This window comes from Onthophagus taurus, chromosome 2 (genome assembly GCF_036711975.1).
Source record: "Onthophagus taurus isolate NC chromosome 2, IU_Otau_3.0, whole genome shotgun sequence".
Classification (NCBI taxonomy): Eukaryota; Metazoa; Arthropoda; class Insecta; order Coleoptera; family Scarabaeidae; genus Onthophagus; species Onthophagus taurus.
This window is the reverse complement of record NC_091967.1, coordinates 23,337,366-23,351,970: the sequence shown is the minus strand read 5'-3', so window position 1 is coordinate 23,351,970 and position 14,605 is coordinate 23,337,366. Positions and strand designations below refer to the sequence as shown.

Below are 14,605 nucleotides of genomic sequence, written 5' to 3'. Positions count from 1 at the left end.
GGTTCATCGAAGGCGAAGAGAAGAACAAAGAGAAGGAGGCGCAAACCCCAGCAGAGGAAGTGAAGCCAATTTCGGACAGCAAAATGGCATTGGACATTAACGAATTTGGCGAAATGAGTTTTGACTTTATGCCGCTGTTAAGAAAGCTATCGAAGAAGCAAAAGTTAATTTTCCACCGACATAGGAAAACAAATTAGGTCTATCTACGGAAGAAAGAAAACTAGCCCTAAAAAGAGATGGAGCCAAACGAGAGATCTGTGACACAAAAAGGAGTACAATCAGCTGCAGAAGACAGCTAAGAAAATGGTAGATGAATATAAGGTGAAAATGTGGGACAAGACCCTCCTTGAGAAGACCTTAATCAGTCCCTGTGGAAGCTCCTGAAGAAGATAAGAAGGAAGTCAGAATCTAAAGCGCCATTAAAAAGTCCGGCAGGTCAATTGATATTCGACGACCAGGAGAAAGCGGAGCTTCTGACAGATCACGTGGAATCACAATTTGATAATAGGAACATGATATCCAGAAGAAAATAAATGCAGCGCTGAACAATATCCCGGTGGGAAATCCGAAAACACTGGAGATTACGGATGAAGAAATTAACATGAACATAGACATGCTAAATCCTAGCAAACCAGCTGGGAATGGATGGTATCCCAAACAAGGCACTCATGATGCTTCCCAAAACTATTCGTCCAGAAAAGAATAGAGATGAAGAGAGACATCACATACCTTGGAGTAATGATTAACGTGGAAAATAAGAAGCATTGCGCGAAGAACGGCAAACAAGCTATACTTCGTGATAAGAGGACAGTCGCCGCTTCCAGCAACAACAAAGGTAAGGATAATAGAAACCATAATAACGCTGCAGTTGACATATGGAGTAGAAATCTTGAGAAGTCATGAGAATGTGAAGAAATTGGAATAGTTTGGAAATAGAATTCTACGTTCAGCAACGAATACTCCATAGTACGCCAGAAAGCCTTGTCTTGGCTGGAAGCTAGATAGCTGGATAGAGAAGAAGCCACTGTGCGAATTGCTAGAAGAAAGAATATCCAAGTTGTTGAAAGAAACTGTACCCATCGAGGTACACTGCAGATACAGAACCAACGACATAGTCAAGAGACTGATAAACGTTGTAAATAGAGGCTATAAAAAAAGACTAAGGGCCGATTGTGTACCATCCTCCTGATAAACTATCTAAGGGATAATTACCATGGTTACAGCGGTTTTAAGCGCTCTAATTGGTTAAAGTCCATTACTACCATCTTATAGTTAAATTTATCTTATACATAAACTCATCTACTAGTCAATCAGAGCGTGTAAAATAAAGCCTTAGGCTCGTTACTACCGTCTTCTGGTTAAGCTATCTCAGGGATTATTACTACGGTTACGGCTATTTCACGCGCTCTGATTGGCTAGTAGATGGGTTTATCTATAGGATAAATTTAACTAAAAGATGGTAGTAATGGATCTAAGTGCACCAATTTATCTATCGGATAAATTTATGAAGAGGTGGTACAACCGGCCCTAAGACACCCAACATAAACCATGAAAGAAGGCAACAAAAAACCACTTTAATTATTTTTTTTCAAGAGAATTTCATTGCGGTTTTTGAATCTAAATAAAAGAAAGTGTAAACCTAAGAAGAAATATCAAGTTAGGCACCTGGAACGTGAGAGGCCTACTCCGAAGAGGGTCTCTATATACATATAGCGAAAAACGAAGCAAAGAGGTGCAACATCAAAGTATTGGGTCATTTTATATCAAGAACAGAAAACACCGTATTTTTCTGATGAAATGACATGGAAACCGTAGCACTAATAATCCTACATCATATGAAGTACTCCGTGCTTGGATACAATCCTATATAAGTAATAAAATACATACAATCAAGCTGCAAGCAAAACCATACAGTCTAAATTTAATCCAACTATACACCCTAAAAGCTGACGCGTCAGAAGAAATCAGCGACCACTTCTTTTTACAACTAAAGAAACCGAATCGTCCTGAAAAGGAAGTTACTATGATACAAGCCGACATGAACGCCAAATTGGGCAAGCGGAAGACCGTGACCATCTATGAACAGTGGTGGGGCGACAAGATGCTTCAGTTCTGCTTAAAAACGGACTGATAGTGACAAATACTCTATTTGTTCATCACATATTATTATTATTGCTGCCGGGCTGAGGGGAGCGGCCCCTCTCGTTACCGCGACCTATAAGATCTATTGTACCTTAGCCCTCCAAAGGTTTAGGGTAAATGTAGGTCCTTGATGAACCTTAGTATTGCCCTTGAACCTTTATGTCGGTAGGTGTCAAGAGAGTTTTACCGAAAATGTTGTGTCTTAGACGCCCTCTGGCGACGCAGTTGCACAGTATATGTTCAGCTGTTTCTGACTCCTCGTTGCAAAGTCGACAAGTTTGATCCTCAGCTTGTCCAATGTGGAAGAGGTGCTATTTTAGGGGCCCATGGCCGGTCAGGTAACCTGAGAGCGTCCTTAGATCTAATTTGCCGAGGCATAAAACCTCTTTGGTTTTGTTTTGGACGGAGTTATCATACTCTTCGCTTGTCTGTGACCTGGAAGTTCTTTCCAGCGTAAGGCTACCTTTGAGACCTCCCAATTGTTGATTATTTGTTTTAGGTGGCTTATTGTTGGGGTCCGATGAAGGGCGTGTTCGATTAGATACGACAACTCTATATGTGGAGGTCACCAGGTGACATATACAGAAACCAAATCAACTTAATAATAATAATTTATTGTTTCCAGAAGCTTACAATATTTAGAAACAACACCAATAATTAATGTAAATCCTACTCTTTTCCCCCAGCACCTGCTTCCAATCCATCACTTCATCCCTCAGTTCATTACACTTCACCAACAGATGGTGTAGCGACTCATCCTCCATCCAATATATATTGGCCCTTTCTTCATTGCCACATCTAAACCTGGCTACCAATTTCTTCCCCTCCTCAGACTCCTCCGTCATCAGGTACTTCGGTAGCCCCTCCGCTATAATGTCGCCATATTTTGGGTTATTCCCATTATTCCTACTTTTCCTTATCTTCTCTTTCTATTGCATATCCACATCCCCATCCCTGCTCTCCAGTTATTTCCACATCTCAATCCCCTCCATTCTTTTCCTGTTTCCCTCTTCCGTGGAATATCTTCTGTAGTATTCCTCCCTCTCTCGCTGCCCATAACGACTCATACCTGCCAAAGCATAATATCAATTGTGAAGAATATAAGCAGTGGTGATTACAATGAAAAACACACCCCAATGTGTGTATGAGGCAAATCACCACCAAAGGTAGAGAATTGAAAAAAGCTGTTCAAACACAAGGATGTGAAACTTTATCAATAGGCAAATCTACTATACCTATATTTGCCAACATACCCAGATAAGATCCCATCTGATAGATTTCTACATCATCAAAAACGTGTCAATCAATTACCATATATGTAAATCGAAGATAACCTTAAGCTAAACTTGGATTACTCACTTATTGTACTAACTTTAAGTAAATATTCCTGAAAATCGAGTAATCGGGAACGGTTTAAAATAACGTTAGTAAAAAGAATTACTCTGGCAGAACCACTGAAGACTACTATTGGAAATAAACTATTGGATTCTGAAGGTGGAGAAACTGATTGAAGAAATCAAATATTCAGCGTGGAAAAACATCCCAGAAAGGAGAAAAAACCTGAAAGGCAATCTATCCTATTATAATCCTCCATCTACTATTAGAGAAAAGAAGGGCCAGGAAGAAATGGCACCACAAGACAAAATAATTGTTAAATAATGTTAAAAGTTAAAAAATGAAACAATCATGACCACCACTGAAGTCCTTCTTAGACTTACTAATAATGACTACAGCACCGAATATTCGCTATGAAGATTGACCAAAAGTCTAGAACACCTCCGATCAACAATGATGACGATAGCTGGGCCTAGAAATAATGAACAAAAAGATTCAAGATTCGCAGATTATCTGAAAATTATGTTTCAACCCAATCCAAAGAACACTATAGGTACAAATGCATTGAGGAGCAAAACAAAGCATTTGTAGCTGAAGTTGTAAAGGAAATCAAGACCAATATTAAAATCAAAATATCTCATGCCATATTTTAAAATCATTGGAACTGGTATAGTGAAAGCGACAAAAACCTTGCACATGGAAGTAATGATAGATATAAGAATGGCTGAACCAAAACAAAACGACTATCATAGGATAAGTATATTGTTATGCAAATGTAGTAGATTAAGTTAGAAATAAATAGCTCATAATATAATAAACAAGGAACAGAGGTGGCAAATAAGTGTTGCTGCAAATAAGTATCTACTTTTTCGAAGTGCAGTTGAGTTTGTATTTGTACAAATTTGAGCTTTGAAGCTTATTCCTTAATATCTGCTTACAATTAGGAAGCATTATTATAGTATCAAAATATTCAATAATCCGTAAGTAAACTCTGCGCAAAGGGTTTATTTTGCCTTATTTTCTGAATATAAGCCAAATTTCTTCATTCTTGGATTTAATATTGTCTAACTTAAAGAATGAACAAAATACATTATATGGCACCATTTACATAATTTAATTGCTGCAGTTATATTTCACCGTAGCCGTAATTTTTTGCTTTAAATCTCATCTGCTCATCATGTCAGATACATATGAGTGCTCAAGATTACAAGCATTTTGGAAGATCCTGGGATCACGTCAGTGCTTCTTACTCGTCTATTTATTAGCACGGTAGGATGCCTCGATTTAAAGTGGCTTGTTATACTATTAGCTGACATTTTAGACATATTCTCTCTAATTTAGAAAAAAATGGTTTCATAGTCACTACTTTTTCTGGAACTCAATGCATTTTCTAGATTTTAGATTAAAAACACGCAAAAATTAAATGTATTTAGCGTAAAGATAGATTTAGACGTAAGCGTAATGTTAGACTTTATAAGCTCTACTTACTTTGAGTCGTCTAAATGACTTGTATAATAAGTAAATACTTATGTACAAATTTTCTAGGAGAATTATATTTAGGAGAAGCACCAGTGTGAATATCATTATCATTGAGCATAAAGCTACTGGAGATACCCACCATCCAAATATCAATAAGTAAGCCATCGAAAGTGTTATAAAGATAACTAAAATAATCCTAAATATCCACAATTATTTTACTGCGAACTTAAGAAATCCTTTAAAAATCTTACCATAAAATTCTCGATACAATTTTTGGAAATAATTCAGTTTTTGTTTTTAATAATCCGTACCCAGAAGTATTTCTAAAAAAAATATGAATGATATTCTATTTATTTTTTTAAATTTTTTACCTGTAAAGAACTGCCAAAGTAAAATGTATTATAGAGCATATAAACCCTATAACAAAAACATACATCAAAAAGTACAGTATGTGGGCATAATAGTCAATTCCTAAAACGTCTCTTGGTTGCATTCTTGGAAAGGAAATAAACATAACACTTAAAGACAAAGCCATTAAAATATGAGATGCCACAAGTGTTAATCGAAATAAGTATCCAAACTGGTAATCATGGGCACTAGAAAATAACTTGAAAATATTAAATAAAAATAAATAAACTTCAAACTTACGGATCAAAAATATTAAACGTATGATATGGTCCAAAATGCAAACCGACATATTGAATAACATCTCGAACTTTCCTCCTTGGCACAACTTTCGTAGTGACATAAGTTTTGTGATAACAGTCCATTTTATCTCTGAGCGCAAACGTTCTCTGCACATCAAAGTACCATTTTTTGTTGCGTCTCAAGTCGAAAACGCGAACGTTTTCGCAACGCCTTCAAATTAAAGCATAAAATTAAACGATTTAAATATTATTAACGTGTTGTTTATTACCAACAAGAATTATAACCGATCACATCCGTCCACAATTCAATGTAACGTAAATCACCTAAATATTCCGCAGTTGCTATAACAAAATAATCATCGCCGCCGAGTTGTAATAATCGTAAATCCGGATCTGGATAATTTAATACGTAAGGCTGAAACATAAAAATAGTTTATGGGATATAAAAATTATTTTTTATTGAGATGCTAAAGAAGTATCATCTTTGTATGTTGGTACATCAATTAACTGTTGATGTAATGCTGGGATGCATTTAAAAAAGGGTTGTGTATGTTTTTAACACATGCGCTAAATAACGGCACAGTAAAACTGAATCTTAATTTGGAACAAAAGTACAGAGAAGCATCAAAGATACTTACTGAAAAGAATTTGTCCTGGTCCACTTATGAAAATAAGTAAACCAGAAATCTGAAAGTGGTAGCTAAAAAGATGCATAAAAGCTGTGATGTTAATGATATCAAAGATGAACTATTGGAGCGCAATTATAACATTTGTAAAATAACCCAAATCTTAAAAATACAAAACAAAAGAGTCTTTTTTTTTATACATCTTGAATTTTGCACCGTCAGAAGATGTAAAAAGAATCCATGAAATAACAAACATATTAAGAATGCGTGTCAAAATCGAAGAGTACAGAAAGCCAAAACAAATGCCCCTGTCCAATAGATGTCAAGGTTGGAACCACCAAAGTAAAGCCAATGAAATCCCGGCTAAATATTTCAACTGTGGAGAAAATCATCCAGCGAATTACCGAGAATGCATTGTGATTAAGGTACTACAAGCCAGCCATCAGGAATAAGAAAACAGTAAATTCAAATAATAGAAAGTCACGCGTCTCGTATACCGAAAAAGCGAGTGATGAAACTGCAGAGAAAACTGTAAGTACATTAATCGATAAAGAGGCTGACAGTAAATTAGATCTAATACTAGAAAACATACTTCAACAAGAAGAAACAATAAAAACATTATATGCACTTCATTGTCTCTGCTGTCGTCTCGATACCATATGTTAATATGGGTCGTACCATAGCTTTACATACTTTCGTTTTTCATTCTACACGCATGTATTTGTTTCGCCATACAGTATCCTTTAGGCAACTCGCTACCCGTGTCATTTCTGTGACTTGTCCTTGTGTTTATCTAGATACATCAGAATGGCTTGTAATTTCAAGACCTAGATGTTTAAAATGCATGACCTGTTCTATTATTGAGTTCTCAATTTGCAACTTACATCGTCTTGGTTCTTTGGATATTACCATACATTTTGTTTTCTTCATATTATACTGTTTAGATATTATATTGCTACTTACGATTTTACGACTGACAAGAGCTAATTTTTGTAAAATAATTGTCGTGCACACGCATGAATCTAGGCGATGAGGCCAGCTTTCAATTCCCTTGCACCAAGTTGTAGCGATTTTCCACATGCCCTTGAGGGTCTAACTATGTTCGAAGACATTTTGGCAATACAGCCGATATTCTCCATCTTCTCATGTTCATTTTCGAATTCCTGACAATTCTCATGTTCCCCGGGTGACATGATACTTGCTAACTGGGTGTTTGAGCGATATTGGGTGCGTAAGCCAACTAAAAGCTTTGAAGTTGAGGAGTACTTAAATACTATTAGTGATTCCTTAATTAAAGTTTTAAAAAAAGGCCTGTCTCCTCCGATCAGAGGCCGCCTCTGGGCGTGCTACTATTTGGTGGTGCACTGAGCTCGACGAACTCAAAAAGGAGGCAAGAACAGCCTTTAATAGAGCTAAAAACTCAAAATTAGACTCCGACTGGAAACTTTATAAAGGAAAATTAGCGGAGTTAAAAAAAAGCGTTCGCCATAGAAAACGATAAACGTGGAGGAAGTTTCCTCCTGCACCAGTGTGTTTATTCAAGAGGTGGCCATGATTCGACTGCGAGCAGCAGGAATTCTAATGGGTGAGAGATATAGTAAAAATGCCATTCTCTACAACACATTTTTACGAAGAAATATAGCTGACGTTATTGTCAGATCCAACTTGGTAGGTAAGACTTTTACACTGACAGTAAGCAAGCTATTTTAGCCCTGAGTAGAATAACAATTAGCTCAGGACATGTTATGGGTTGTCATCTGACATTGGAGAAGGCCGCAGTGCATAACTATGTTATACTCCAATGGACAAAAGGACACTCGACTTGTTCATGTAACAAGCACGCTGATAGGCTTGCCAAAAGGGCTGCCAAGCGAACGCCATGTTCGCCTGAACCGATAATCGCTCCGTCCTTATCAACTCAGATTGAGATAATTAAAGATTTTACCCACAAAATGTTCATGAACTGGTGGGATAGGGTTAAGGGCTGCCATCTGTCTAAGGAAGTATTACATTATCCCTCAGCAGAGGCAGTCTTGTCTTTCGTAAGGCTCGGTAGAAACGCTCTACGAACTGTAACCTGACTCGTCACGGGTCTTTATAACCTTAAGCTTGCTGTTAGTCCTCTCTGTCGCCTCTGTGAAGAGAGCGAGGAGATGGTTCGACACACCTTGTATGAATGCAAGACCATACATACATGCTACTTCAATCATTCGGAATTGTTTCGTCATGATCAATACAAGATCATGCATGCACTCCCCTTAGTTAACGTGGCACATCCATGCAGTGAAGTGCTTGGATTTTCGTGTCGTATTCGAATCGTGCTGTGCAAGGAGTATCAGAATGCGTATTGCGACATTTATCGGTGAATTCTGACAAAATGGGTAAGTCGCTGTGGCCTACCACACATACGGTTCTACAATCCACAAAGCAGTTGGTCTGATAGCTATGATTAAGTTCTATGGGTTAGCGACGTGTGGTTTGTAATCCGATCAATGTAGAGTAGTACGCTTGTAATTCGTTAAGGGCGAGGTTGACTTAAATTCAAAAGGCTGTACAGACTATAGTATAAACTATAGCCTAAATAATTGTTTCTGACCAAGGCAGTAATGATTGAGAGCAAGGACGACAAGCTTATTGGGAATCCTTTGAAGGTATTGAACCGCTGGGCCGAATACTTCGAGAACTTTGAAATGAGATAGGACAATCTAGAAATACCAACCCAACCCAATTTGAAGTGCATGAAGCCATACATAAATAATAGAAATATTTTTAAAACAATTTTTGGTATAAATACTAAACAGATATATAAACTTACCAGACTATTTGCTTTCCGTCCATGTAATTTTATTATTACGTTCGAAGTAGTCCCAGAGTTTTGTAAACTTGAAGTTTTAACAGCTATTAAATATCCATATCTGTCAGATTTATTGCTATCACAAGTAAAGCAAAGGAAAATCTACAAATTGAAATTAGATATAAAAGAAAAAAGGATTCGCAACGCACCATTGGTCTTGCTCTGTTTCCGGCGAACGCCAACAATAAACAATAAATAAAGAAAATTATGATCAAAAGAATGAATAAGACGTAAGAGTAGGTAAAGTCTGTTGTAAAATGTGTGCGCGTGGAATTCCAAACCGGTTGCTCTAGATTTCTAAGAATCGGTACCAAGCTGAATGTACCTGAATCACATGTACACAGCATGCTTAATACGTCTGATTCGTTTAAACTCTCCCTGTTTTGTGGAACCTAAAAGTTAAAAAAATATCATATTCTTAATTTAAGTATACATTACATGCGAAAGAAATTGCAACATCTCGAAAAAGATGAGTAGAGATCAGGGCGGCTAAACACCTGCTATTATGGTACGGGGAATCAGTCACCTCTAGTTGTCATCCCTGGCAGATTAAATGCAAACCGATACATCCACGAGGTTTTACAGCCCGTTGTAATACTCAGGCTAAACGAACGCCATGACATCATGTTCCAGCAAGATAACACCCGACCTGATATCGCCCATATCTATCAGAACTTGCTACACGAAGAAGGAGTACAAAATCTCTCCTGGCCTGATCGGATTTAAACCCGATTGAGCATGTGTGGGATACCTTGTAGGAACTTCGTCGTCACCTACAGCAAGGCTGAGATGAAATTCCACAAGATACCATTGTCAGTTTTGTGACTCAGCTCTTTTGAGGTGTTACAATTCTTTGATACGTAGTTTGTTTAACGTGATTTTAGATTTCCTCAGAAGTGTAGATTTAATTTATACTATCAAATGTTTGGCGTCTGAATGAAAGCTGGCACGAGTAAAGACTTAATAAAGTCTTACCTTGCAAATTTCGCTATCTACCACTTTCATATCTCCCATCTCACTGCATTTATAAGTAAGAACAGCCATTGAATATCGTATATCACCATAGTCATCTTCATCTATTACTTGTTCTTGAATTAATGATTGAAAATCGTCGCTTTTGCCGTCTTCGTCCTCAAATTAAAAAGAAAATGATAGAAACCATGTATATGCAGAGTGGAACAGAAATCTAGAAATGCCTAATTTTCTCATAAATGAGTAGCTAGAATTATACATCATTTGGGATATGCCTATTTTAGGACACACGAATTCCAGACGTAATATTTGGAATATTGCTAGATTTTGTGTTTCTTTGATATAATATCAGTTTGGCATTATGCAACACTTGTGTAGAATTTACCCTTCAATGCAAGTTCAACCATATTTAACAGTTAAGATTTGATATAATCAGAAATCCAGACTTATAAATATATTTATAAATACTTTAGGATTGAGATTCGGTGAATGAGCAATTGTACAGTAGGTGAAATTTGCAAACAAGAAGTAGAACCACAATCTAAAATTTTATATCCAATTCGGCTATGCATTGAAGAGCTGCTGATTTAGCATAAAAGAAATTCCTTGCAGCGGTAGGATAAGGTCACCCACAATGTGCTGAATAGATTGCTTTGAAACTCCGCAGCCATATTGAGAAGAGCACTTCCTATTTCTGGACGCTATCACCACAGACTCTATGCTCCATACGTATTCTGTTGAAGCCCTTTTATAGGTGGCGGGGAGTCCAAATCCATTTGTTGTTGGTTTGGCAGGATCTATTGGTTGATCCCTGGTAGTGCTTAGGCCTTCCAGTCTTTTTCCTACTCAGTGTTGATGTTGTAGTTGTTTCTAGCCTGATCCTCAGCAAGATTTAATGGAGGGGGTCGAGATGTGAAGCGATTCATATCAAGATAAGGCAGGTCCTCATGAGTCGGAAGCTTTAGGTTGTCAGTGATTTTCTTGAACTCTTTGATGAGTGCATTACTTTTTTGTACGTTTGGCGGGATGATATTATTTAGCGTTTGGAGCCAGTAAAATGCAGTTAAGACCGGCGTGCAGTATTCTGTAACAGAATAACCCAGTTACAGGGCAGAACATTGCAGCGTGGTTGTTGCGGCACCCTATCTAGAGGTACAGAGCATTTGTATGATCTTTTTGCATGTTCGGATTTCCGCAGATGTGTTCTCTAGATGTTTTTTACACGAGAGTGTTCTGTCCAAAGTGACACCTAAGAATTTGAGGAAATTTGGTGCAGCAGCGTAATGTTAATAAAACTGAGTCTCCTGGATGTGAAGGTGTTAGTTTTCGCTTATATAAATTTTCCCCCATTGCTCTCAGGTCACCAGAAAGGATATTTTCAGTTATCTCAATCCTTTTGTATTGGGCGGTAAGTGCTATATCATCAGCATAGATAAGTTTTCTTGCCCTTCTGGCTGGTATAACCGATATGTATAGGTTAAAAGGTATGAGCACTAGAACCGAGCCCTGCCGGAATCCATTGTTCATGATTTTCTATTTGCTCATTTTGTCAAATACACACACCAGCTTGTTGATGGGTATAATTCCGAGTCTTTGGGACAATCCTGTTTAGTATAAGTCTTATGAGAAGCCTATAGCAGCAATGATGCGATAGGACTATAACTTTCGGCCAGCTCTATAAGTTTATTCGATTAGCTATTACCAGAAATTATAACCATAGCGGGTATCTGGCTTTTCGCAAAATCACTATCCGTTCCATCACTAATCAGTAGTATGTGAGTATAGAATTTAGCTCAATTAATACCTTACTTTATGCCAAACTCTTAGTGATCTAGAGCACCTTAGAGAAACGATATACTTTGCAGAACTCTTTAAAACATCTCAAAATACTAGCAGTTTTTGTTAATAATGTATGTGATTTTGACATTAATAATGTATTAATGTCAAAATCACAGCATGTTACAGTAAAATTACTTCATATTTACAGTAATTTGTACTGGGAATTTTATTTGTTTAAGTCCTTTTTGATATGGTTGAAATCGTATTGAAGGGTAGATTCCAATAATGAAATAATATGTAATACTTTATGTTATACAGTGTGCGGCAAAATTATGGAATAAATTCAATAAAACGCTGATAAACAAGTCTATTTTGATTTTTCAAAACACACATTTTGAGTATATATTCACTTCCCGATGGTCATTTATTACATTATGAAATGTTAAATTTTAAAACTTTTTTATCTTTGCAACTTAATAGATGGCTAAAAAATCAGATTTAAATGACATGGTGATAATTGTTTAAAAATCTAAAATAAAAATAATCATAAAAAAAAGTACCTCAACATCAACCGGGCCAGGTCTAACGGGCAAAATTCCAACATACATAATACTATTAGATTTGGTATGTACATAGTAGTGTACCGATTGATTATCACTGAAATAATAAACGTCACTAGTTCGAAAATGGTCGGGATAAAACGGATAGTTGGTATCTAAAATAACGACCTAGAAAAACAGAGTTTTAGTTTTTGTATGTTTAATAAATAGTATATACAGCCCGCGTCAAAAGACAGGGGAGTGTTGTCTTTGTTATTTTGCTGATAATGAGTCAACTTTTTTTTAATGGAACGGCTGCCTACTAATGATTCTTAAACTCATTAAACACTTACTCTGAACTGAACGCATTAATACCGCAAGGTAGTGTTCTAAGGCCAGTACTCTACACACCAGTGATATACAACTGATTGATGAAAAAATAGATATGGGAGTAAAGTTACGTGCTCCAGAGGACATCAAAAGTGCTGAAGCAAATAATATAAGTATGCCTTCGGTAAATGTGACACTGAAATAATTACCTAGGTTAATTCTTTTATAACCTTTGTTAGCGCAAGAACAATTTACACCCCAAAACAAATAAATACAAGAATATATACCACCAGCAAAGCAACCACAAAATTATCAATCTAAATTTGACTTTTCATCTGTACAAGCTATACAAAAACTGACTGATAGACTAATACCTACTCCTATTTGAGAACACATTTGCTTCGAGAAATAAGACCTGGAAGAGATATACTCGTAGAGACTGTGTCGAGAATTTTACACGACTAGAGGGTTAAGATAGGGATGCCAATTAAGTCCCCAGTTTATTTGCGGCGTTTATAGAGGATCTGAATGAAAGGTTAAAGAGGGGACAGAACGAAGGAGTAGTAATGAGGGCAGAAAAGATAGATTCATCCGCATATGCCAATGATGAGATCAATGGAGACATACTTTGACAGGAAGGATTTGGTATACAATTCTGCAAAGGCGGGACCTGGAAACTTTCAACCATTCAAGCAAATGTGATGGGGCTTGTAGTGTGCCATGCACCACACAAAGTGTGCCATGAAAAGTTGTTTTTAATAAAATGATTTGTTATATAATTTACAAAAAACAAAAAATAGATTAAAAAAATAAATTATCCATTAACAACCTAAAATGTGGTAGAATAAAAATAATTTTTAAAATTCAATAAAAATATTGTACATGATATTGTACATCCTCGTACAATATTTGGTGACCCCGACAGAAACACTGCAAAGTTGAGAATTGTTTATCAAGAATTCTAAAATTGGACACAAGTCAACCCAAACCAAAAGAAAAAAATTAAAAAGTTCACCAATCAACGATCCCTATATTGAAGCTCGCCAATCAATAGTCCTGAAACTCAAGTGTCAAACCAATCAGCAACTCAAACCATAAGATTTGCCACCACCTGATTTCCCGCCAAATATTCCAGAGAAACCATTCACCGCACCAAAATCAAGACACAACTGGATAGACCTAGTTAATTTGGACCTTTGTTGTGGTGTACGGTAAGTCCTACAAATTTTCCTACCTTCTTAGACATTAGTAAGAAGAGTTTTTCATTATATTATCGTAAAAATTAAAAATTCATTAATAAAAATAAATAAAATTAAATAATACAAAATTCACATAAAACAAACTATTACAAAATTATTTCACAGATTAACTTCCTACAATATCAATATCCAACCGAAAAAATGCATTTTCGGTGTTAAATCATTGGATTTTCTTAGTCATCATGTTTCATCCGATGGCATTCGACCATCGCAATCAAGAATCACAGCCATAACACATTTTCCAAAGCCAACGACTCTAAAAGAGTTACAAAGATTTTTGGGAATATTAAACTTCTACCATAGATTCTTACCTAACATTTCAAATATTCTTGATCCCTTATACTCACTTTCAAAATTACTTCACTATCAAAAACAAAAAAACAATTTCATCGACTTCTTGGACTCTGCAACACAACACTTTTTTTTCAGCCAAAAATCTTCTATCAAAATCTATCTTTATAGGACATCCCTCTTCACATGCTATCCTATCATTGTCAACTGATGCATCTCACACAGGTATGGGAGCTGTTTTAACGCAAACCGTCAATGGAAGGTCTCAACCATTAGCGTTCTTTTCCAAAAAATTTAATTCATGCCAAACCAAATATACCACTTTTGATAGAGAACTGTTAGCGATCTACTC

General features: G+C 36.4%; 1 protein-coding gene across 4 annotated transcripts in view; it reads right to left on the bottom strand.

Moving 5' to 3' along the window:
* The window catches only part of LOC111417709 (location of vulva defective 1-like), a 43,177-nt gene that overhangs the window by 9,289 nt on the left and 19,283 nt on the right, over positions 1–14,605 (bottom strand). For all 4 annotated transcript variants that reach the window (XM_023050073.2, XM_023050072.2, XM_023050069.2 and 1 more), the window contains 9 exons: positions 12,395–12,562; positions 10,059–10,214; positions 9,233–9,475; positions 9,045–9,185; positions 5,873–6,018; positions 5,605–5,814; positions 5,328–5,552; positions 5,208–5,279; positions 4,966–5,152 (listed from right to left, as the gene is read on the bottom strand). In XM_023050073.2, the coding sequence (XP_022905841.2) occupies positions 4,966–5,152; positions 5,208–5,279; positions 5,328–5,552; positions 5,605–5,814; positions 5,873–6,018; positions 9,045–9,185; positions 9,233–9,475; positions 10,059–10,214; positions 12,395–12,562 (1,548 nt within the window). The remainder of the gene's footprint in view (positions 1–4,965; positions 5,153–5,207; positions 5,280–5,327; positions 5,553–5,604; positions 5,815–5,872; positions 6,019–9,044; positions 9,186–9,232; positions 9,476–10,058; positions 10,215–12,394; positions 12,563–14,605) is intronic.